General features: G+C 38.4%; 2 protein-coding genes across 4 annotated transcripts in view; one reads left to right on the top strand and one right to left on the bottom strand.

The window, feature by feature from the left end:
• Window positions 1-7888, top strand: part of RICTOR (RPTOR independent companion of MTOR complex 2) — a 75172-nt gene extending 67284 nt beyond the window's left edge. The window contains exons 34-38 of the mRNA XM_051772336.1: window positions 62-295; window positions 1356-1508; window positions 2205-2328; window positions 2797-2935; window positions 3085-7888. Coding sequence (XP_051628296.1) covers window positions 62-295; window positions 1356-1508; window positions 2205-2328; window positions 2797-2935; window positions 3085-3159 — 725 coding nt within the window. The 3' untranslated portion in view covers window positions 3160-7888. The remainder of the gene's footprint in view (window positions 1-61; window positions 296-1355; window positions 1509-2204; window positions 2329-2796; window positions 2936-3084) is intronic.
• A 168-nt stretch (window positions 7889-8056) lies between these two features.
• The window catches only part of LOC127463209 (oncostatin-M-specific receptor subunit beta-like), a 29000-nt gene continuing 11255 nt past the window's right edge, over window positions 8057-25801 (bottom strand). For all 3 annotated transcript variants that reach the window (XM_051772347.1, XM_051772349.1, XM_051772350.1), the window contains 15 exons: window positions 25557-25716; window positions 23665-23940; window positions 22936-23065; window positions 21499-21656; window positions 20745-20881; window positions 19908-20067; window positions 19299-19375; window positions 18660-18882; window positions 17909-18091; window positions 16659-16760; window positions 16054-16233; window positions 14204-14368; window positions 12671-12749; window positions 12322-12394; window positions 8057-11336 (listed from right to left, as the gene is read on the bottom strand). In XM_051772347.1, coding sequence (XP_051628307.1) covers window positions 10887-11336; window positions 12322-12394; window positions 12671-12749; window positions 14204-14368; window positions 16054-16233; window positions 16659-16760; window positions 17909-18091; window positions 18660-18882; window positions 19299-19375; window positions 19908-20067; window positions 20745-20881; window positions 21499-21656; window positions 22936-23065; window positions 23665-23940; window positions 25557-25716 — 2553 coding nt within the window. In that variant the 3' untranslated portion in view covers window positions 8057-10886. The remainder of the gene's footprint in view (window positions 11337-12321; window positions 12395-12670; window positions 12750-14203; window positions 14369-16053; window positions 16234-16658; window positions 16761-17908; window positions 18092-18659; window positions 18883-19298; window positions 19376-19907; window positions 20068-20744; window positions 20882-21498; window positions 21657-22935; window positions 23066-23664; window positions 23941-25556; window positions 25717-25801) is intronic.

Below are 25801 nucleotides of genomic sequence, written 5' to 3'. Positions count from 1 at the left end.
TTGAAATAGTGCAGGTTGCTTGGTTTTGTGGGTTTTTTTAATAACTAATTCTTATCTACAGGTCTTCCATCAGGTGCAAGTGATGTTGTCAAAAGCCCTTTCCAGATGCTACGGCAGCAGATCAGTCTCACAGAAATCATGAATACCAGCCGTTCAGACGCCTCTCAGTTTTTAGAAAGTACAGAGGATACTGGTCTGCAGGAGCACACAGATGAGAACTGTCTTTACTGTGTCTGCATTCAAATTCTGGGTTATCAGCCTAACACCAAAGTGAACTCTGCATATAGTCGTACAGGTTAGTGTTCCTTGTGGAGAAGTGTGGTAAAACCAAGTGAACCTGTTGGATTTTGTTCATCTTTAAAACTAAATAATCTGTAAGAGTTTTTGTGTAACTGACTATCGACCTTAAAATTAATTCTCTAATAAACTCACTCTGCAACCAGTGGTATTACTGTGGTCATTTCCAGCTTTTCAGTTTTTAGTATTATTATGATTAGGTACCTGCATGTATTTTTAAAGTATTTCTGAGTGTATGTTAAAATATAAATCTTGAAACCTTATTTGGTACTTAGAATCCGTTTCCTAAAAATTGACACCTGCTGTCCAACTATGAAAAGTCTGACTTCAAGTCTGTATCCTAAAATACAATGAAGTAAGTCTGAGGAGTTGGTTGAAGTTGAGCTGTAATTTCTGGGATTTAGTCATCTTCCCTCATATTTTGAGTTTCGGATGAGACTCATTTATTTTTTGTAACGTCTTCTGCAGAGCTTGCATTTACATGCCTTTTTACAATGTCTGTGGAGAAAAGATAATCCAGTAATGGATGCTTAGTAGGAAGCCTTACTGTTTGACATTAGTGTTACACATTCAGCTAGTAGCACATGTTGGCAGGGGGCATGATACACAAAATGTGAGGAATGGCTCAGAGAGCTGAGCTTGAGGTTGAGTTCAGAAGCAAGAAAGGATGGCAAATAAAATCCCAGCTGTAATTACAGCAGAGCCAGGCTCTTGTCAGAGACTTTTCTGCAAACTGTGATAATTGTATGAAAAAAAAGTATGCATATGAAAGAGCATCTGTATTGTCATATAAAATGGAGCTTTATGTGTGAGCATTTTAGGCTTCCATCAGTGTCTAGAAGAGCTGACTATTTTCACTGGAGTATTTTAAGATTCTAAAAGAGCAATTTTTAAAGATTTTAAGTATGATTTTTTCAAAATACAACATCTACTTTCCAACTGTGCATAGTAACTAGTGCATCAGTGTCTTGCATGTTTACCATTGTTGAAAAATAGCAAAAGCATGTGAATTGAAGAAAAGTGTGAATAACAAAGATGCAACATTTTGTTTATGTCAGATTTTTCAGACATTCCATATACTGACTGGTGTGGGCAGACCATTCACAATCACTTAGACGTCCATTCCTCCAAATTCTCTGGAATTTCAGGCTGTAGTGATGCAGTATCCCATGGTTCGGCTAGCAGCACCAAGAGTACAGAACTTGTCTTAGGTAAGTTTGAAAGCCTTATGATTATTAGGGACTGTAACTCTTGAAGTATGTTTTAGGTATTGTGGAAAAATTATATTTCGCTTATATACACTGCAACTGATTAATGCTCATTATTAAACAAAAACTGAACAAATCTGGATAAAAACATCTCCGGGTGGGAGAACAGAGTTCTAGACTCTTCTTTTGCTATAAACATTTCTACAGGCTATTCAGTAGCTCTGTATCTGACGTTACAAACAAATTGATTGCCTTTTTTCATAACTGATGTTAATTTAAAAAAAACTTTTAAAAATTACTGAATTTCTGTAAAGAGAAAGACATTTCTTTTTTATACTTGCGTATTACATTTTGACTTATCATTTCTTACGAAGTAGCTGGCTGCTGAATTCTTCAGTATCTGAGAGAAACCTCATCCAGTTTGCAACATGATTTAGTGATAGAGAGAGCACTGTGACTTTATCTTAGAGGATATTCCAGTTACAAAGTTTTCAAATATTTGAAAAGGTTTTAAACTGTTTAAATTCCTGAAAATAGTATTTAATTTTAGTAGAAATATTTTTGATCACTCAGAATAATATGTAAATATGTATGTGCATGTATGTGTATGGAGTGCTAAAACAGACTTTTGTGGCATAATATTAGCACAATCAAAGACAATTTTGTTTAAATTCTATACTGTCTAATTTGTTTTTCCAGGAGTAAAATCAATCCCAGATGATACTCCAGTGTGCAGAATACTTCTGCGGAAAGAGGTCCTACGTTTGGTAATCAATTTGAGTAGTTCAGTAGGAACTAAAGGCCATGAAACTGGACTTCTGACGTAAGTTCAACACATTCCAGATGTTTTAGCAACATTTAGTCATCTGTATTCTCTAAGATCTGAGGGACAATGAATAATTTAACTTCTCAAAAAATTGTCAAGGAGATATGATTTACTGTCATGTAAAAGCTAAACAAATAATTTTAGCATTTTTGCTCTGTGTTTAATATTGTACTCTTCACCAGACTTTTTAAAATCAGTGTCTTTAAAAAAGAAACTAAGTTTTTTTATTTATGCTGAATAATAAATAAGCACAATAACAAACTGAAAGTAACTTCTTGAGAAGCACAACTCTGCTTTAGGCAAGAGTACAACTACTGAAATTAGTTTATTTTAAAAAATGTTATAACCTATAGGTTTCTGGACTAGTGACATTGGATACTGGCAAATGCTAAAAGAAGAGTTCTACTTTAAAATATTATGGAAATCCGCTCAAGACTTATAAATTTTGTTTATTCTGTTGTTCAGAATTAAGGAGAAGTACCCCCAAGCATTTGATGACATTTGCCTTTACTCTGAGGTGTCCTACTTGCTAGCACATTGTACATTTCGACTTCCATCCCGAAGATTCATTCAGGAGCTGTTTCAAGACGTTCAGTTCTTGCAAGTAAGTGGAGGGTTCACATGTACTGAATGTACCAAAATGTGCTAGCTCGGTGCAGGTTTCATGTTTTGAGTAAAAAATGCTTTCAGAGAGGTATGTCCTAAAGGAAACCAAAGTCTCTAACTATTAATACTTCCATCTTTTTCTTTTAGATGCATGAAGAAGCAGAGGCTATTTTAGCAACACCAACAAAACAGCCTGTAATCGATGCATCAGCTGAATCCTGACCTCTGCCCAAGCAGTGCATTTCATACAGACTTTCTGAAATCCTCACACAACCTACGACTGACTGGACAAAAAAGGCTTGGAGCACCATCTTCTAGACTGTTCCAGAAGCTACTGGTACCTGAAGACTGAACTGAAAACATTTGCTTCCTCAACCAATTACTGCCACAGTCATTTGAGCCCTTTGGGGATTTATTAAACATTACATAGTTTTAATAATAGTAATTACCAGTATATGCAAGAGCCAAGCACTGAACGCCTCCACAAGTTTTCATTTCATTTTCTACCATACATTAAGAAGAAAAAGGACAACTTGCAGAGACATTATTAATTGACTTAAGATTCTGTTCCAGAGAAGCAGAACGATGCCTTGCTTTTTAAACCCTGAATACCAGGAATCAGAGAGATGGGAGTGCATTCCACTGCCAGCAATGGGGAGCCATGCTGTAGTTGTGGGCACTAGGGGATTATTATTAGCCCTTCTCTGTTGGTTTTTGTACTGTTTATAACACTATGAACATGGGGATTTTTAACTTCAGACAGAAAGAAATGCCTCTGTGAATCTGAGGTTTCATTAAGTTATTTTAATATTGCTATAGTTGTAAGACATTTTATTAGCAGTTTCTTCAATTTCATTACATTTACGTACATGTATCTTGCCTGAACCAGTTAAGGATTTTCACTACAATTTGATTTTCAAAAAACCAAATAATTTAAATCTAAAATGCTGAAATGAGATTGTTTTCCCTGAATATTATGCATGTGTTTGCAGTTTCTACACTCATGCTCATATAATACATATGTGGGTCTTACTCTTAACTACAATCGTTTAAAAAGCATGATTTGTATCAGATAAGCAAATATTGTATGAACTAAACTTGAAGACATTTAATCATTGTAGCTTTTGTGAGGAGACATAACATGAGTGTTTTCCAAGTTCCACGGAAACAACTTTTTATAAAAACAAAGGTTTATTTGAATTTTCAATGATTAGTGATCAAGTGTCTGATAGTACTAATAATTGTAGTGAAAAGCCTTAAGTAACAAATTTTGGAGCAGCCGTACTTATAATTTTGTACTGGTATTTAAGACTTGTTGCAAAAGTTAAATGATACAGTGACTGATAATGACTGAAGTAGTTGCCTCAATCATGTTACTAGTTAGGTTTCTAAACTAATAAGTGCAAGCTTAAAAGAAAAAAAAAAAAGAATCCCTGTCACTTTTGTCATGAATCTAAAGATTCAGAAGCCTTTATACAAAGGTAGTATAAATATATGCAAATGTGTATATATAGTAGCATGGCCACCTTTGTTAGAATGCCTGTAATAGAAGGGATTACCCTTTGATTTTGATATAGGTGAATAATTCAGCTGGACTGTACTGAGTAGAACATATTTTTATCCATTCACTTCTACCATTTTTTATAATTGTCAGATTAATACTTAACTGAAACTTATCCTGATGCTCATAACTCTGTTCTTACTAGCTATGCTACTGGAGATTTCAAGAAGTAGTCCTGTGAATGGTAACACATGATTCCTAGTGAAACATAGAATTTATTTCTTCTTATTGGAAATTTCACCATGCCATATAAGCACCGCTTTGCAGCTATCACTTCACTGAGTTCTTGTGTGCACTGCATACCATCAGGTTCCGGTAAAGCAAATTGTAAGTTGCTGCTCGTAGTCAAATTTAGTTCCTAAGATTATCTTTTCATGAGTTCCCACTGAAAGAAGGAGCAAAAAGAAACTGATTCAACTCTTCTGTGGTCATTGACACAAATAATACATCTATGTGTCAAGACATGTTTGAAATGTTCTGAAAACAGGCCACACCAGTAACTATTGGACTTATGGTCATAAGAAATAAATGCTTCTGTAAAACCAAAATGTCAATCACAGTAGACCAAATAGTGGTGTAAACTCCAAAGGAAAATAATGTAGTTTTCCCACAAATGGGGATAGCGTATGTTATACAGTAGTTTCAAACACTACCTCAGTTAGGCTAGAGTAGAAGAGATTTGTTTTAATAACTAAATGGGGTTACATCAAACAACTCCATGTTATTTTTCTGCAGTTAAAGCAAAATAAACAAGTTTTATCACCTGTATTTAAATAAAACACCTCTGTTCATTTGTTAAGTTTAACCCATAGCACTTAATGTAGAAAGGCCTCTGATTATAAAAAGGTAAGCAAACCTACTTTTGAAAGAATTTCCATCCTGAAATGCTTATTCATTCTGAAGTACTTGCTTGCTTGTGTGGGGATCCATGACAACAGAAACTTGACATAAATAATTATGGCTGCAAATTCAGTTATAAAGCGTGATTTTTCTTCTGAAAATGTATGAGTGTCAGTAATTTCAACAAGTATGCATCAAGGATGTAAAGTCTGTGCTGTACATAACATACAACATTTCTAGAAAATTAATTTACATACTGACATTAAGCTCATTGATGTTTCTGTTTAATTGGCAAATGAAGGGGATACTGTTATTGAAGGAAATTTATATTGGCCTAGTTATAAACTGTGAATTTCTAAATCTATAGATCTCTTTTTTTCAAATACTGTTTTCAAAGTTCTTGTTTTGGGATTTCGTTTGGTTCATTTTAAAGCTTCAAAATTAAAATGTAGTAAGCAATGATTGTGCTTGTATTAGCCCTAATAAAGAATCTCTTCCACTTCTCCTAGGGAAGCTGACAGACCACCCACTTTTATATTTCCAGTCTGAGTGATACTGTTGAATAAATGGCAAAGTGTGTAATGTTCACCTACACTATATACTACCAATGCAGTTGGGTTGCTGTGGCAAAGAAAACTTTCCCACATGCTCATGTGCAGCTCAGAGACAGAAGCCGTTGTGGGAAGGAGAGGCTGCTTGTGAAACCAGTCACATTTAGTCTGCTGCATTAGCTGTCCAATTTACTTTGTCGGCTTTTACAGTCAGTGGAAAGGGGCAGCCCTTTGCAAAGGGCAGTGAACTGGTGGGGCCCCCAGGTACCTCCCTAAGGACCTCTTTCTCTCCAAGGAGGGAAGGAGGACATAGCTGGGTGCTGAGTCTCCTTTTGTAGAGAGAGACCTTTTCAGCTCTCTGAAATTCAGACATGCAGCATGCTCCCAGCTGTTGCAGACATCAGTTGGAGCTGGAGATGGTCAGGCTTTGAAGTGGTGAACCTGTATGTGGGGCCCCTGGCATACTGTGCTTCAGTCAAGTTTCTTTTCCTCATCTGACCATTCTTATTTGACTGACATCTGACATACCTACCCAAAATGTGCTCTCATTGCAGGGTGGTGGTGTTTTTTCCCAAGTGGAGTTCTAAACGATTCAGATTCAGTAGTTTAGGGTGCAGTGGCTCAGCATGCTGAGGTAAGCTGCCGTTATAAGGCACCAGTGAGAATCCTGCTTGGCTCTTTGTCGTCTTATTTTGAAACATACATAGTGATCTTGAATGCGATTTATTTTGCAGTGAGACTGAAAACCAAACCGTAGCACCTTTGCTATGTGCCTGAAGAGCAAGGTAGCTATTCAAGAAACAGAGAATAATCAAAGCCTAGTGAGAACTGGAAGAGTTGTTGCTGCTTCATAGTTGTGTCCTGGTCATGGTATTTGGCTTTTTGGGCTGCAGGAAGCTGGTGTTTCCCTGTAAGGGAACATAAGCTCCAGTTTAGCAATGGCAGTGGAAGGCTTGTTGCCAGTCTCTGGAACATCTCCCTGGTTCTACTCACCTCCCAGCAGGGCGGCACACAAGTCTTGTTACTCTGAGCTCTACTGGAGCCAGTTGAAAGCAGGTCCAGTAACTACTTTTTTTTAATAGTTAAAAAAAAAACTATTAGAACACTTCTATTATTATGTGCTTATTAAAGATATACTTGGTGAGAGTAAAACCTGAACTGTAAAAGAACTTTGGGGACATGCTAGATACCGTGTTTGTATTTTTCTAGAGGGCCCCCATCTCCTTGGTTTTTGTTTTAAATCCTCATGGTGGTTCCGTAGATAATTTTGTTTTCAACGGATTTATATTCATTAAAGAATGCGGAGTTTCTTTGGGCTATTTTTGTAGCATAGATGGACAGCAATGCCACAGCATGCAGAAATTGCACATTTTGAGTTACTTTTTAAAATACACTATTTTATTTGAGAAATGTGATTTATGCCAAAAAATGTAACATGCCATTTTGCCACTGAATAGGGTGTCTCAGCACAAGATGCAATGTCTTAAGGGGATAAAAGGCAGACAATTTTTAGTTTTAATTGAAAAATTGTTCCAGTACTGGGCTGTCAGCATCCCTAAAACTTCATTACAAGAGATTATCTAAATTAATCATTCTGATCTGAGGAAAGGGATCAAGGAAAATCTCAATACTTATTCTCCCTGTCCTGTGTGGTCTTTTTTTTATTTAGTAATACGCTGCTACATATTTGGAGGTTTTAGTGTTTTAGGTCACTGAACAGACATTGAAATCTGATTTATATTGTATACCTGTAACATAGAAAGAAAAAGTATTTATATATTTTACGTAAGAATATTGCATTGAGCTGTGTATAATTTAAACAGAGGCTTGTCCCAAAATGGTATTGCCCATCTTGATTTTCTTCGTGTTTTTCTTTTTTCTTTTTCTTTTTTTTTTTTTGTATACTGTGTACAGTTCATGTCAATGAGCATTAAAGGCCTCCTGAAGCGTAGTCTTATCAAAGGGATGCGTTGTTAATAAAATGTACTTAAACTTCTAATAGTTGTTCTGGTCTCTTATGTACCTCTCAGCACTAGAAATGGGTTGGAATTTTATTTACATTTGTAAGTTACTAATCAACTAGAATGACCAGAAGCTTTCTAAATAAACTTTTTTGTCAAAAATATATTTTATATTAATGCTTTGTAAGATATAAAAATAGAGACTCTTTAATAGTTTGCACACCATTTTTATTTTAAAACTTTATCATGCTGATACTGAGAATACTTTTCCATTATGTGATGGTTTAAGTATTAGCATTTCAACAACAGCTGTGAGAGTTGAATTATTAAAAAAAAAAGAGGATTACACTTTTGAACTCATTCAACCATTAATGCAAGACAGATGTCTTAGTATATAAAAATTATACATGCTTCCCCAGCCATGCAAAAATACTTTCCTAATCTTCAGTTCTGGCACACAGACTGCACCTTCTGACTGGCACAGGAGCATTATCCTCCCTGGAATCCTCTGTTTGTGCACTTTTATGCACAGGTGGTTTCACGAAGCACCACCCATCGGGGCCAGGAACCAAAAGGGTTGGCTTCTCCTTAGCTCACCCAGCAGTCTGGTACCCAGTCAAGTGTTTCATTGTGTCCAGATAATGAAATTTCAGCAGCGCAGGATCTCCCTAGGAAAGACCAAGGGAGCTGAGAGGTGAACAGGTTAATGTGTCTCACCCCACCATCAGGAAGGCACAACTGGCTGAACCCACACACACACACTCACACTCCTCCATTCACTTCCTGGGCGGAATTGCTGCAGCCAAGCCCCAGTGACAGCAGCTTTTTCAAGTAGGGATTTGTACTTTGTTGCAGCTGTCCCCTCTGACACAAGGAGTTGCAGCAATGCCAAATTTTAACATGTTTAGTGGAACGTTGACTGACTTGTCAGAATTCCTTAGCTACGTAACCCTTGATTTAGGGTACCTTTCAAACCTTTTTGAATAAACAGGCCTTTTTCTGAAATGCACAGCTCAGAAGTTTTATATCGATAGTGACAGAACAGCTCCCTTCTGTTTATTGGCCTTTTCTCCAGCAGCAAAGCTTTTAAACTACACAAGTACATACAATGTGATGAAACACTTTGGAGAAGTAAATGTTCCAAGCTGTAATGGTACTGTGGTATCAAGGTTTCAAATGCACTGTAACCCAGAGGTAAAGGGAGGAAAAGTTTCTCTGGGATGTTTCCATTAAACAGCATCAGCCTCCTCCCTTACCTCCCTGTTCTCTTGTCAAACTGCCCTTCAGCAAAATGTGCCCAGCCACATTTCCTTACTCCACTGGCTGAAGGCTGACAGGAAGGACTCTGCTGTAATTTTTCTTTACTTGTCAAATGAGTCTGTGTGCCATCTGTACACACACAGCACAGTGTGCGTGGACTGGACACCTGACCCCAGCTGGTCATCCCTGTGTTTGTACCTTTGTCTGTACCTCGCCTTTTCCTGCCTGAAAACCTCTCTTTCTTTGCAGGGAGTGCTCGTCTCGACTATAGGCTAAGGTCTTACTGGTTTTCCTGTTGCAACATAGCTTGTGGACATTACAACAGTATCTGTAATCAACAGTGTAAAAACTAGATGTGGTTCAGTATCAGAACTCACTTGTGCCTGCAGCTGCTTTAGTTCCTAGGAAGTGCGATTAGCTAGCTAGTTAAACACAGGGAAGACAAGTGACTGCATTTTAGCGAACTAACTGAAGATCAAATTGGCAGAGACCTTCCATTTTTTTCACCTTTGATAACCGCTTATTCCATGCTCCTAAGCTGAAACCATGTGACACATTCCAAACAGCACCGTAAGGATGAAAAACTAAAGGGTTCCTTGAGCACTGAGGAGGTTAATCTAATGAGACTTTCAGTACAGTTCCAATGTTAAAATAATTTCATTATTGGTTAAGTTTGGTTTGGTTTGGTCTGGGGTTTTGGGGGGGTTTTGGGGGTTTTTTTTTGTTTGGTTTGGTTTGGTTTTGGTTTTTGTTTTGTTTTTTAACACATGCAAAAGCAGTGTTGGGAGATCTAGCTGATGCAGCCTGAATATGACATTCTTCACAAATGGGATACATACAACTATGCATCTGACCACCCTGTTTCCTTACATGGCTGGTGGTTTGGGGTTTGCTATGGAAGTACAGGAGTTAATGCCTAAAGAAGTTCAGTTCATGTGCAAAAGCAGAGAGACAGTGCATGGTACCACCTCTGCAAACAGCTTTCCTGCTGCAAAAAGAACTTCCTACCTAGCTCCCCACATTTCTTTAGTGTATAGTTAAGACAATTTTACAGGGTCATTCTTCCAAACAGAGAAGGCAGAAGTGTGATGAGCCCCAGTGACAAGAAATGGAAGCAGGGGCTTGTACTATAAAAATATGTTTTTTGTGCTCTTTCACCCAACAAGTGCCATTAGGACGCAGGTGCAGTGAAAGCATGGCAATTACTGGATTTTGGTGCTCCGGGCAGCTCTCCTAGAGAAAGTCAAAGTTCCTTCAAATCTTCTAGTAATGTACCACACTGTATGCAGGTTACCTTTCCATGATGATTCCTTACATCACTTAAGAGACAGAAAATAAAACCCACCCCTCACTATCACTGGGCTGGGTAATGCTCCATGCCCAGCAGCACAGCACCCCTGGCTGGGGTGGCCAGAGCATGTAGTAGCGTACTGCAAGTGAAATAAATTCCTTGAGCACAACAACCTATCCCCTTGTTTAACTTGCCCCTCTATGAATAAATTTATCTCTGTCAAATACAGCAGTTCTCTGCATCAGGCTATGACAGACTGCTGTGATCTAGCTTTCTACACAATACAGGCCACAAAACAGCCTATAAATCTTATATAATCCCCATAAACTTGTAAAGAAACCATAACACACATTGTTCCTGTGTGCAAGCCAGTACTGAAAACTAGTCAAAGTAGGGCAGTTGAGTTTGTGAGAGCCCTAATCAAAAGAAGTTCTCATCTATATTGTGTAATCAAACACTGGCTGGACTGAATGGAGGAGAGTACATCAAAGCCTTCTCCCCAGGCAGTGCACATCTCTCTGTGAGATATATCTCAAACCATTCTTTCTGCCAGCTGTTTCTCTGGTTGCTGAGGCTGTGTCCTCATTAAAAATATCAATATAGCAGTGTGGTTGGTATTGCCCTACTAGCAGCTCTGTCTCGTTCGCTTCCAGTGTCTCCGGTGTTTGATAGGGATGAGATTCAACATCAAGATGAGAAAAATAAGCAAAATTTTCAAACCAATTATGAGTTTGAGAGATAGGTGTGGGTGGAAGGTCTCTCTCTGCATTTTCCTTAGGGTAAATCCAGGACGAATTGTGACCATCAGTCTCGTCTTCTGTTGGTATTGAAGACAACTTGCTCCATGGATGTAATTTCTGGGCTTCAGCCTTATTGTCCATAGCCAGCATGTCAGGAATGCAGTCATTTATTTTTAGCACTTTCTCAGAACCAATCTACAAGAGAACCATTCAACAAAAAAACTAGTCAATGAAAAAAGTCCAGAGTAAAGAAAAGGGAGTGATCACTTCAAGGACTTCTAATATTGTCTTACACATTTTTTTTTATTTGGACTTTTCAAATAAATGAGAATTTGAAGGAAAACCTATGGAGAGAATGTTCAGTGGAAGTGGTATTTTATGTCGAATCTATCAGACTATTTATTTAGAGAATTCTTTTTTTAAAGTAAATTCATTACAACTGTATTTGAGGAAGGAACCATGCCCCTCTACTATGAAGACTTTGCCAGGTTTTTGATGCGGGCTGGTTTTAGTCTTAACCAGAAGCAACTGGAAGACAGCAGCATGGGCTGATAGGTGTACTGACTCCTGGAGGCCTCTGGCCAATCCTCTCCTCCCAGCCAGACCTGGCAGTACCTGGCAGAACCCCCTGTGTTCTCCCAGGGGCCAGCAAGTGCATGGCTCTGCAGTGCCCTACTGCAGATGGGTGTGGGGCAGGAGGAGAGGCCGGACACAGCTCATAGACTGGCATGTGGGGGCAGGAGGAGCGGGCAGGCACAGCTCACAGGCTGAGATGTGGGGCAGGAGGAGCAGGCACAGCTCATAGGCTGCAGTGAAGTGCAGTATTGTCTGGTCTGCTGCATTCAGTGTGAGGGCTTGAACAGCAGTAGTGGAGGAATCACCTACTGTATCAAAAGATTTCATTTATTCTCCAATTATGCACTGGCTTTTTGCAGTAACAGACTGCAGAATATAAGCTGGTCCCTGCAGAGTCACATGAATGCCAAAAAAGAAAATTCTTCACTAAAGAGTATTATTAAACTATGTTAATGTTTTTATAATGGTTAAATGAAGTCAACACAAAAATTAAAAATAAGTTTATTTTTAAATTTAATCAACACAAAAAGAATATTTTTTGAAACTTTGAGTTTGAAATCAAAGAATGGACAAATTAAACACACTACATTTTCAGTGATCTTACCTTAAACTCTTTGAATGACAGCACTTTGCTCTTGTTAGGACTAGGTATTGCAGGACAGCAGCACTCCTTCACCCTGGAAATAGGAGAGCAAAACAAAAGATATTTTTGTTCTCCTATAAAAGCACATTCTACCAGCAAAAGCCACACATAGATGTGTACAGACACAGCAGCAGAAGATGAGTGTCTCAGAAATGCCACAAGCCAAATGCAACATCCACACAGTTTGACAGCCAAAGGAAGAAATGAATGAGACCTTACAGCAGGCTGGAAGCAACAAGCTGCAGCAGTGGTTTGTGAATTAGGTTAGTTACATTCTCTGTCTACAACAGAAAAATGCTTTATAATTTACCACTTCTTCTTCCAGTGGCATATAGCTGCTACTAAGGTCGGAACTATCACGAGCAGGAATAGGAAGTATAGCATGTTATCTGTGAAAGAAAAATACTTTTAAATTTTGCTTTTAATTCCTCAGATGTTAAAATCAATACAGCCTTTCTTGGACAAAAATAACACCAAGCCCATGTGGGATACCTGCCACTAACTCAGCAGTAAAACTGTGTGGTCCATGGTTGAATTATTATTAGACTGCTTTTCATTTGCTCTCATATTGGCATCTTTACTGTGAGAGGAAATTTCCAAAACCTAAGGCAATGATAACTTCATTTACGGATTGTTTTAGGTTTTCTCTCGGATCTCTAAAGCCAGATTTTACTGTAAGAAGTGAACAGAACATCTGTACTTCCATTTTGGATTGACTATAGCAAGAGAGACACTACACTAGTGTTCAAATCTTCTAGGATTTGTGTGGATACAAGGATCTCAGTATTTCCTCCTAGCTGGAAGACACAGCCTCGAGCTACACTGTTCATAAACACTTGAGGCTGTAAGTGGGCTGAGGGGGAACACTAGTTAGTGCCAGCTCTCCCTCTGCCCTGTGCCAGAGGGTTCGTGTGTTCCTACCACACACCACAGTAGGGAATGGGCACATGTTAAGTTCTCCTTTTATCTCTTTTTTTGGGTCAGTTAAGCCCTCATTTTTATTCTCTGCATGGCTGTACAAATGTCTTGCTGGCTAATGGGAGCTGGAACATGGAATACAGAGGGATGCAGAGGCAGGACTGTGTCTGTGAGGTACCATGGGGGTTTAGACACTGTTCTGCTAGTTAGCCTAAAGCATGAAGTCTCCTTGCATAAGCCAATGCCTCCCCCTTTCCTATCCCTCCCTCTCACCTCCAACCCCAAGAAGTTTCTCAAAACCAGGATCTCCAATTTGGATCATAAATTTCACAACCATGACTGCTGACTGGTATTTTCAAGGGAAAAGAATTACAGCCAAGGGATTTCCTCTTCTGCTGTGGTGATCAAATCTGCCCACTTAGCAAAACACAGTGCTTAGGCCAATAAACCTTCCATATCGGTTTATGAAGTAGTTAACTTGGCAATGGATTTAAGGACTGATGAGAATAAGAAGTTCCAAGAATCCATACAGAAATTACCTGTTTGCACACGAATCTGTAGTTTCCGTTTATTAGAAAACCAGTTAAATCCAAATACAATTCTTCAATGAGCTCTAACAAACAGGACTCACTAGGCATGCAAGTGTGCATACATTAAGCTATTTCCCAGAAAGATATAAGACTTAAATAAGGATATAAATTAATTTCATTCTAAATTTTTTTTACAAAAACCTATCTACTTTAAATTATCAAAATGCTATGTTGGTACGCACATGTGATTTCTCAGTTGGATTCTTTCTTAAGTGCACTTTGCATTGAATTACATGTTTTTCCTTGAGAAAGGGAGATTATTATCAATAATCTCATGAAAATTTTAAATCATCCCATCCTTCTGCTAGAAGACATTTTCCACAGCCACTACTCACAGTTATATGGTGTGTCTATGTATATAAAGTTATCAATGGGAGTCTCTCCTCCACCTGTATATGCTGTAACCCCAAGTTTGTATTTTGTGTTTGACATCAGGTGTTCCACAGTGTATCTCTTTTCTTCTGGATTTTCAATTGTGTATTTACATAGCTCTGAATTATCTAAAATGAAACATAAGATAGAATCATGAAATCACAAAATCAACAGTCTGGGTTGGAAGGGACCCTAAAGATCATCCGGTTCCATCCCCCTCCACCATGGGCAGGGACACCTCCCATTACACCATGTTACTGGAAACCACATCCAGCCTGGCCTTGAACACTTCCAGGGATGGGGCATCCACAACTTTTCTGTGCAATCTGTTCCAGTGCTTCATTACCCTTATGGTAAAGAATTTCCTCCTAATATCTAATCTAAATCAATTTTTTTCAGTTTAAAACTATTACTCCTTGTCCTGTCACCAGGCCCTGGTAAAAAGTCTTTCTCTGTCTTTATCATAAGCCCCTTTTAGATATTGAAAGGTTGCAGTAATTCCTCTTCAAAATGTTACAAACCCGCTTATGCATGGCCACTGAAATAAAGAAAACATTTGTAACCTGCCTTCTTTGTAACTTGAACACTTTCTTACGAGAAGGATGATGCATCCTGACTCACTGCCACAGGGCTGAACTCACATCCCTTCTAGCTGGACTGTCCAGCATTGCCCATCCTCTCGCAGACACCCAATAACTTGTTGTCAAAGGCTGCAACTGTTTATTTTCGTTTCCTTTCACTAGAGCTTTTAACATAGTAATTTGAGTTTTGCCATTTCCTTTTTTTTTTTCTGCCAGAATTCTGTAGCCCTTAAGCTTAGGTCAAGTTCTTTGAAGATAATCGAAAGCAAGAAACTTCTGCCTGAAAAAAAAACGCTCTTTAACCTCTCTTGTGCAACTCCCAGACCCTAGGGAGAAATGGGTTAGCTTATTTCTCCAGTCACACCCCTTGTCTGCTAGCTCTGACAAACAGGGAAGCAGAAAAATCTTTGATTTAAACTTTTTAAAGTCTAACTGGGATTACTTACAGAATTATAGTACTTCTATAGTTAGTTTAGTTCTGAAAGGAACTCCTACATAAGCTTCCCTCAGTTCAAAATACGCTTTTCAGTTTGGTACTAGTCTAATCAGCAGAAGGATCACGGGACATGACCCGTGAAGAAGAGGCAAAGAAAAAAAGATATCCTTTAACATGATGGAAACATCTGAAAATCATAATGGATCAAAGTCATCTGGAGCAGTTTTGCATGTGGAACAGGAAGGTCAGATATAAAAGTTTAAACGTGGCTTTGTGTCACTTCACAGCTCACTTCAGCTGAAGGAACTCCACTGTAGAACACAGACACGAATACTGTCACTGGAAAAGAATTTAAATGGGGAATTTACGCAGTGTTCCAATTCTGAAGGAAATAAATTGCATCCCATCTGTTTCTAAAATAGTCCAAATCCTAATAAGACTAACATGCTTCCTATGACTCTTAACTAAGCAAACCACAAATGTTTTTTGAAATTCATCCAGAACTCCCATAACAAGAGGCAGAAACTTACATCCTCCTATAGTACCAAAGGAATGTTTTCTGGAGCTAAAAAGGAGCTACAGACAACAGGACAGGGGATGTAAATCTCTATAAAGCCAGGGTCCACTTCTGCCTGTCAGCACCTCAAGCACAGAGGGGAATCAAAAGCAGCAAGTGTTGAAATCTGTAGATGGCCAAATCAGCCAACTTGACTGCCTAATGTGAACCTTCTAAGATGCTGCAGTATGAGCAACCTGTATCAACAACACAACTTCCTACATTGCAGAGCTCGGTTACCTGGAAGAATGTGCTTTTTTGATCCTTTTAAACTGCAATTCTCTTGTATAGGTGACACATAGACATGGTAGCCTCTCACAAAACCAGGCTGTGACTCATTTGTGAGGTAAGAATCCCAAGACAGTGTTACTGCATTGAAAGTCAGTTCAACTTTGTCCACAACAAGGTCAGGAAGAGGAGCTGGAAGAAAGGAAATTCAAGTTAAACTCGCAATTATTCTTCAAGGATGTTTATATTTGCACTTAAAAAATCTACACTCCCATGTGGTGTTTATGTTTATATCTTACTTGTATTTAAAATTTGAACAAGGCCAAAGTGCTCTACAAACACTGTCAACTTCACAGAGCCTTCATGCATCCTCATTATACACAAAGTAGCGACTGATAATCACAGCTTTGTTTAGGTCTTCTAATACACATGGACTCTACCTGGTCACTGCACTAGCCAAATATCCTCTATGGAGGGCCTGTATGTTGATATACAACTGATGATATAGAAAGAACATAGAAAATAAAATTTTATGTAGCTGTGGGAAGAAGCAATTCTTCTAGTGGTGACAGGTCAATTTAGCAAATACACAAACCCTAAATATGTTGCCAACTTACGTAGTTCCTTGAGATAACCAGTCTTCTTTTCCAGTAAGGAGGCTCTATTAGCGACAGATCCATAGATGTGGAAGTTGTATCTCACCCCCGGAACAAAGGCAGCTAGAAAATAGTCAAACTGATTACAAAAATAGGTTATGGTCTGTATTTCGGTGTTGCTTTTGCTGAGCTGCTTTCTACAGAGGTCAATAATCTATTAGACGTCTTCTCCATGTGCTATTGTGCTATTAAAGCAACTGAAGGAGACAGAGGGTAAGCCAATTCATGGTATGCATACTGTGAATTAAACAAATTTATTCTGTCTGAAAGAGATAATGGGGGAGTGGTTTATATATTTTTTTTGTTGCCATACAGTATTCAAGGTGACTGCACAATAGACTCTGAAAGAGCAAGATAATTTCATTTTACATTTCTGGCGCAGGAAAACGTCATGTTTTGACTATTTAATGCAGATGCATATCCATGCATCAGGATTCCACATTATCCTCAGTGACATCCACTCCCATTCACATCAACCACGTGCAAACCATGAAGAACTGGGCAGTCCTTTTCCCATGTGTTACCACACTCCTTCACTAAGAGTGCACATTTCCACGTTTGTGTGAATTGCGGTGCAGTTCCGTTATTGCATATTGAAGTGTATTCAGTAAAATTTTGTTCAAACATGTTTCATTCCAAAATTAACTCTCAGTTTGAGAGACTCCAGAAAGGCTAAATTCTTGCAGCTGTGGAAGTAATCCAGAAAGGATTTACATCTATTGGCCACCACTGGGATAAAAAACCATGCAACTGATCCTAAGCAAGGACTGGTGCCGAGCCACATAATTTGTGGCACCCTGACAGCACTAAACCACTGTGGGTGTTAAACTGCCTGAGTCTAAACTTCTGATCCACGTTACAGTTAATGCAGAGTTCCATTTTGCATCTCTTCTGCTCAAAGATTTTTAACTCCTTCATTAACCTCACCATCCTCCTTCAAGATGCTACTACAAGCCACTCAGAAAAGGTTTTTTCTAAAATATTGTGCTAACTTTCCTAATACACTATGCTGACTTCCAAGGCTTAGTGGTGCTGGCACATTTGTGGTGTCTAATTAATTTGGTAGGCAAAAAAATGATGCCTCTGAAGAATTACACCTGCACTGCAGAGACTTCAATATTCCACATGATTTGCTTCCTAAATTCAATTAATGCCCATAGCATGAAGGAGTGCTACACAGACATCAGAACGAAAAGTTGTTTGGCTTTCACCTGAGTTAATCACAGCACTGGAAGTGGTGGGCCCAAATCTCTTCCACTGCAAATCACAAGGCCGCAACTTTGGAAAGTTACACCACTCGATAATGTAACTGTCATATATATATCTGGGCTTCCAGGAAATAAAAATGCCATCATCTGTACCATTAACCTGTTCTTCCTTAAACTCTTCAGTACCTAGAATGAACAAAACAAATATCTATTACTTTCATGAATGAAACTTCAGATTCATAAATGAAGATCAATATAGTTTCTATGCTAAATTGTGAAAAACAATAATAAAAGAGTTGCATTCCTTCACTACGTGACATATGGGCTCTTTCTCATGTTGAAAGCTGATCTCTCTGTATGCTAAAGGCTGATAGCTCAGAACCCATCCAGTAAGTTACTACATATTCATTAAAAAAACCCTCAGCTGCAGAAATGTAGAGTCAGAGAGCCACAAGAGGCTGATCAAACACAGAGTTCCCTGCAAGGCACTGGCTGCACCTTCAAGGCATCTGCCACAGGTCTGAGGCCCTAGTTTTAGGCCAAATGTGTTTTGTTCTGTGGGCACTGTGAGCTTAAGCTTAACACACATACAATTATCACCCTGTAGGTGAAAGTACAGTAATAATTTCCAAACAGCACTGATGTGAGTTAAAGGCCAGGTTAATTTATTGCCCAAGATGATAAATTATGACTTCACTTAAAATAGGTAGAAACAAAATTATCATAATGGAAATGTAACAGAAAGTACTCTTACTGTTATCTGTAGCTCTAGAGATGACCAGTACTGAAGGAAGTGAAAAATTAACATCATTCATTGCCATGATGCTGATTTTATAGGAATGGTTATCAATGAAAATCATGGTGCTATTGTAGACTGATGACAAGGAGATGCTTTCAGGCCTGGAGCCATCTTCTATTTTTTCCCAAGTTACTTCATATGAAATATTTCTTCCATTTGCTCGAAAACCTGGTGTTTGCTGGGAAAAAAGTTACAAAGGAAGAGAACAATAACTTTGTAAATTTTGCTGAAAAACTATGAAAGGAGCATTTAGAACTTTAAATAACTAACCGAGTGTATTATTTCTGTAAAAATATAAACCTTTTTTTCCACACACGCATATGCATACTGGTTGAAATGGAAGAAACCTCAGTAATGATATTTGTCATATTATAATACTTACAAGAACAGAATTATGTCTCAAATGCCAGGACAGCACACCATCACAGCTACATATGTTCTGAGATACATTATATATAATATCTGCCTTCGATTTATAAAAGACATTTTATACTGAACTGCTATTAAGTACAAACAAACTTACTAAAGTTTATGGGAAAAACTTCCAATCCCTTTATAAAGGGTTTTGTTACTATTTCTGTAGTGATGTCTCACCTTCCAGAACAAGGTCACATTCCTTCCCCCTAGAACTGGTGAAATTTCTCTCCACATGTCCAGTTTCCCTGACGGAGCTGCAATAAACATAGCAAAAAAAAAAAAAAAAAGATGCTCTAGATCCAGAAAGAATAGACAGTTTAATTGCTTCCTTCCACTCAAAGAAATTCCACTCCCAACACCTCTTTTTCCCCATCACTGCCAGGTCTTGCCCAAACATTATCCTTTAACATCTTTTCCCTTCATTCTTTTTTCTGGATGAAGGTCTGGTTAATTTCCCAAGAAAATCTTTGCTTGCAGTTCCCAGATGCTTGTTCCTACCTCTGTACCATTCCTCCAGGCCACAAAGGGCACTGTAACTCTGTCTGTCCATCCTCCCAGTCATCTGGATTCCCACTGTCTGTGCTGGATGAAATATCAGAGACCAGCAGGTAGAATCAGAGCTATTTAAGAAGTCACCTTCTGGAAGCTTGCCTAGTGTGCTTCTCTTTCATGCATGCAACAGGCCTCTGCTTTAGATACACAGTAGAAGAGTCACAACAAATAGCAAAGACGTGTGGCAAGAAAAGAATATCCCTCAAACTTCCCTTCTCAGTAGGTGGGACATACTTGCTTCCTTTGTTCTGATAGTCCGGGCTTCACTCCACTCACTCCACCGCCAAAAATGCTTTGCTGCCCCGCAGCGAACCTTCACTGTGTATTCCGTGTAGGGCTGCAGTCCACCCACAGTGATGCTCCTGTGAGGGGAATGCATGTCTGAACTATTGTGCTGCAACACAGAAAAACAGAACAGTCAGAGCTCAGTTCAGCCTCAGCAGCAAGATGTTTTTGTCTTAAAATATATTTCTTCCTCTAAGTCCTGCAGCAGCAAGTTAAGCTTGACTTGGGAAAGGTAATCATGAAACAACAATCAAAAAATAATAATAAAAAAATGCATGAGATGAAGAGTCTGGGAGATCCCAAAAGAGGTCTGAAAGTCACCTCTATGTAACTGAGTAGGAGTCACAACCCTCCAAATGAGTACTCTTTACATCAAGGAGGGAGTTTACTGAGATCTTGCCCTCACAGAGCCTGAAGCTATTACTTTATGTAAGCAGGATGCTGTTCCAGATCTAGGCAGAGCAATCTACAGCTACATTTTCTTTCCATTTTTTCCCCAACCTTTTCCCATACTCCCTCCTAATAGAGTTTGTTCTGGTAGCTCAAAATAAGTGAGCATGCTTTTAAGCCTCTCCTCAAAACTGTCTCCTGCAATGGCCACATTTGATCTAGACCTCTCAAGCAATATTGACAGAGAACACAGCTTGATTGTGATCTTCCCTATGCCTTTTTAATGTGCTAGAGGCAAGCTGCCTTTCTAAGAAAAGGACTACATAGAAGCCTCACTGTTTGTTAAAGAGGTGGAACAAGACACATGTTTTTGTGTATGACATTCAGGTCTCATACCAGGTCAGCTTTCCCATCCGGGTGGAGCACTTCAGTCTGACAAAAGAGCTCAATTCCATTGCTTTGATAATTCCAACATAATGTGATTTCTGTATCTGTGCATTTTTGCCACACCTGGAAAGGTGCAGTGGGATAAACTGCAAATGGAAAATCTGAGTCAGCTCTTGTAAAACATAAAATATATGCAAAAGTATTTTAAGGTATTTTAGCTGAGCAGTAAAAGCAAATAAAAAATACATACTTAGTACATTAAAATTAGCAAGATTTTTTTTTCACTGATGAACTATTCTACCTCCCTTACAGTAGGACAAAGGACATTGCTGTCCCATATGAGGACCAAGACAGGTTAGCATCATCACTTCTTTCCTGGCAATAGCTGCTTACACCTGTATCACATCTCATATCATACCAATTCCCAAGTAACCTACACAGTTATTTTCTTAAACTCCTCATTTTGGATCCTTGCATCATGCTGCTTTCTATATTATGAACTGGCTTCAGCAAAGCAGAAGATTTTGAAGTATTAAGGGTCATTTCAATAACCAAATCTGACCTTTGGAGTGAATCTGTTTTCTACCATTAATATGACTTTCCAGAGCTGAAACTGAAGAGAGAGCAGATAACTATAGGGACAGGTAGCAAAACTTGGAAGTTAAAAATCAATGGCCTCCATACTTTAAACAGGGCACTCAAGGTATCAAGCTCAGAAGGAGCAAAAAAAAAGCCCTCAACAAAGATATAGAAAAGACCTTACTTCTGTGATTTACATTAAAAACATCCATGGCAGTTTTCTTTCCCAGTGGATTTTCCACAGTCACTGTGACATTCCAGATCCTCTGCTGGCCTATCTCCCAAGAACATGCACACGTCTTGGAACAACTTTGTGTGCACTGAACCATTTTCTGGGAAGATCTATCAAAGAGAGGGGAGGGTGGGACAGCGGCGAAGAGAGAGAAAGATGTTTTTCCATAATGTACAATCAACACAAATGTTGAAATTTTTGATGTTCAACTAGAATGCAGCATCATAAAAAATAAGGCTGAGGGGGAATATAAAAAGCCAACCAGTTCTTTCCCTTAGCCTGAAGTAGGGTGAATAGATAGGTATTAGAAGAAAGTTTTCTTCAAAGTCTATGTTTGTCTTTTTAAGATACAGCTAAATTAGTGATTTCCTCACAGAAATTCTAAACCAGGGACTTATTTGCCAGGACCATTTACACATCTACCATTATGTTTTAAAATGAAGCTGTAATTTCACGTGCACCTTCTAAGCTTCCATTTTTAAATTACCATCATAATATCTTAATAGAAGTGAATGATGCAGAGACCATGAAGGTACGTGCAATGATGACCTGTCTTCTGCTGACATCTGTTGATTAAAGTTTGCTGTGATGATGAGGTATCTGTCCTGCTTAATGAGTTTCTCTGCAGGCTCTGGGGTAAAGCCCCTCTTCTCATCTGAGAGCCATGTCTGATTTGCCACACCTTGACTCAGAGTACTAAGAAAGAGCTGTGAGAAAGTCTGCAGAGAAATCTTTAAAAAAAAACAAAACAAAAAAACAAAAAACCAAAACCAACCAACCAAACAAAAAGTAAAGAAGCCAGCTGAAATTACAGAAATTATAGACACAAGTAGGATTTTTGAGATAGGATTGTCACTAGCTCAAGGACTCAAGAAGGAAAACACGAGCATGTAAAGTCCTAAAATCCTAAAGAAAAAGAATTAGGGAGGTGAATCAGGCTAACTAGGAGGTAGCTGGGAATCATCAGTTTTGAGTCAGCATTATTGTCAATGGATTGTTAGCATACTAATAGTCAGCCTAACAGCTGATTAGATCTAGTTGTCTGTTGCATACTCAATAATTATGTTACACTTTTAAGTTATCTATATCCTGATTTCAGGGTGTCTTCATACCTACTGGAAGATATCCAAACAAATTAACCCAAAAGAATGATTAGAACAAGCTTTAGCAGGCAGAACTTGGTCTAAAGGACAGGCTACTTTATATAATTAGTCTAAATTAGAGCAGTTCTGCATCGTTCAAGCTTTGTTAAATAAGTGATCGGTGAGGTGGAAAGAGGCAGGCAGTTAATTACAAAAAAGAAAAAAAAACATTTCCACAGATTCTAAAGGAGAGAAGGTGACTGTTCTATACAACACACACCAGAGTTAATACAACAACAAGACCTACTTTGCAAACAAGGTGTACTTTGATGAATACTTTCCATAAAGATAGGTGCTTCCTCCTTTGCTCCAAGTACATGTTATTATTCTCATATCTTGTGTTTCGCAGGAAACATCTTTAGGTGTATCAGGTGCTCCTTGTCAGAGGGAATAACCAAAAACACACCAATAGCATGGCAGTCAAGGCAAAAGTCATCAGTGTTTAATATATTAACAAGCTACAAATAATGGATAAGTACAAAGTGTGGTTTATTACAAATGTTATTGAAATTTCACTTATTCAATGACCAGTTTGCAAGATAGTCAGGATAATACCATAAATTAATAGCAATCCAAACACTTTTGTTATCATCTTTTGTTATATTCATATATCCATTAATTTAATCTGTTTTGTTTTCTATCTGTAAAAATTGCTACTCGCCTTCAAAATAGGGACTGTGCTGAGTTTTACCACAGGCACACAGACAGTGAAGCTGAACTCCTAAATGGGTAGGTATATTTGAGAATCAATCACCTGTCCTAGGATCAATTAATGGGATTAATTTGCACATGCTTGATGCTATTCTTGAATGATTTCTATACATAAATTCACAGATCTCAAGTCAGACTTTAACAGAGATCAGTTGGACAAAACAGGGCTACGACAACTTACAGAAGGCTTTTTTTTCCTCCCCCCACAGTCACTCTTGACTTAATAACAAAGGGAAAATAGATCCGTAATAACGTGTTCACTTACTACCCACAAGGAAAGCTGCATGAGCTGGGCAGCGATCTTGACTGTAAGAACAGCAGACATGGATGTGAGGCGTTTCGCGATGTCTCACATTTTCCATAGTGAGAAGTCCGAGTCGACTGCTTGTGCGATTGAAAACACGAACAGCTGGGAGCACAGAGAATTCTTTAATGATTTGACCTTTCCTTCCAATGCAACAAAAAGTGGTATCAGAGCCTTCCTCTAGAATTATTTTACTTGGAAAGATTTGTGGTTCACTGCTATTTGAAGTGTCCAGGCCTGAAAATTAATACATAAAAAAACCAGTTCAAGATCTGCTCAGGGCAAAAGCCTTCAAACAGAACACATAGCTAAGCATTTATTCAAGAAATTGTTAATGTTTTATTATCCATTCACAGACTTTTATTTAGTATTCTTCCCCACAGAGAGATGAACTTCAATAATACCTATATTTGTCTTAAACTCATAAACATACAACGTAGTCAACAAGATGGAGACTAAATCTATCTCTCTGCCTTTCACTGGAGGCAAAAAATGTGTGTGGTTAAGAACTGCCTTTACAGAGGAACATTACCTCCTGTACCTATGCCCAGACTTATGTTTTACAGCCAAAATGCCTGCTCTGGAAAACTATGAATACGGGGCTAGAAAAACCTCATGTTCTGAAGCTCATGCAGAGCTCAGCTAAGAGGAGTCAACATTGACTGAATCAGATCAGTAAGGAGACACTCCACTTGGAATGAGATTCCTATGGCTTTTAACGTTGGACTGCTTGCTGGATGTAAGAATTAGTGGAATTTAAGTGACTCACAGTCTTTTACACATGTTGCGTGGATAAACTCTACTCTCGAGAATCTGATCCAAAAATCTGATGACATCTAGGATTACTATGTCTCAGGGAGCTCTAAATCAGGTCTGTAACGCGGGATCATTTTGTGACTGAGAAATAGTATTTTTGAACTATATCAAATTTCAATTGAAAAAAATAAGGTCTCAAAGACTGAGGTTAGTGAGACAAAAAGGGAGTCTTGCATCCTATTATCTATTATATAAGGAGAGGGAGATGGACAACTTAAGTGTCACAATCCAGGTCTAAAGACCTGTGATGCTCTTCCTACCATGATGTATCTTATCTCAATTAAAAGCCTTTGCTGCTCCAAATGAGAATAGTGTTTCATTATAAAATCACTGTACCAATTTTTTCTAAAGTAGTTACCTATTTTATTTAAACAAAATTCTCTGGAAATCAAACTGTTCTAGTAAGACACGGTAATCTTAAAAAAAAAAAAAGTGTTTTCTGATATTATTAATTATATTATTGGTTCAGTCCCCATTTACTCTCATATAATTCATAAGACATTCATTCCAAATGACATAAGGACCTGACTTGCTCCTTCATTCCAGGTGACATGAGGAGCTGACTCACTCCTTTCTCTCTGCTTCTGTAACACTAATCAAAGCTATGAAACCAGATAAAAGTAACACATGCATCAGATCAAGTAGTCATAGCAATGTGCCTCATCTCCTCTCCACGAGTCTGGGGCAGGGATGTATTTGACCTGGTGATAGATTATGCTACAGCCTTTCCAAGATCCCATGCCACTCCATATACTGCATTGTTTTAATGCATGAGCAAAAAAAGCTCTGAAACTTTTAGCCTACTAGTTCAGGAAGATAGTCTGCAAATTCTAACAATGAACTGAATCACTGCTATTATTGCCAACAAAAAGTAAGGAATTGGTTAGTGTTTAGAGATTAATGAGTTCAAAATGGATTCTTGATTTGATGTCACTTCTCCTGAACTGTCCGTCACAATTACAGACAATGGTGAATTACAAACTAGGTTTGTACTATAAAAAAATAAAGCAAATATTGCAAAATCTTGTTTTACTTACCCAAGACAGTCTCCCACAGACTCCACTCACTCCAGATTTTTGATGTTTCTGCTTTGGTCCTGATTCTCACTGCATGAGACATACACTCCAAAGGTATGTCTGAATACCATATCCAATGAAGAGGCTTTCCTAATTTATCAAGTGTGACATTATGATACTCCTACAAACAAAGACCAGGAAGGCAAAGTATTGAAAACACAGCAGTGTGTAGACACTCTGTAGACACTGTATTTGGAAACACAATC

This window comes from Manacus candei, unplaced genomic scaffold, assembly GCF_025592945.1.
Source record: "Manacus candei isolate 608988 ecotype Guabito, Panama unplaced genomic scaffold, ASM2559294v1 h1tg000152l, whole genome shotgun sequence".
Lineage (NCBI taxonomy): Eukaryota > Metazoa > Chordata > Aves > Passeriformes > Pipridae > Manacus > Manacus candei.
This window is presented reverse-complemented; position numbering and strand designations above follow the sequence as displayed.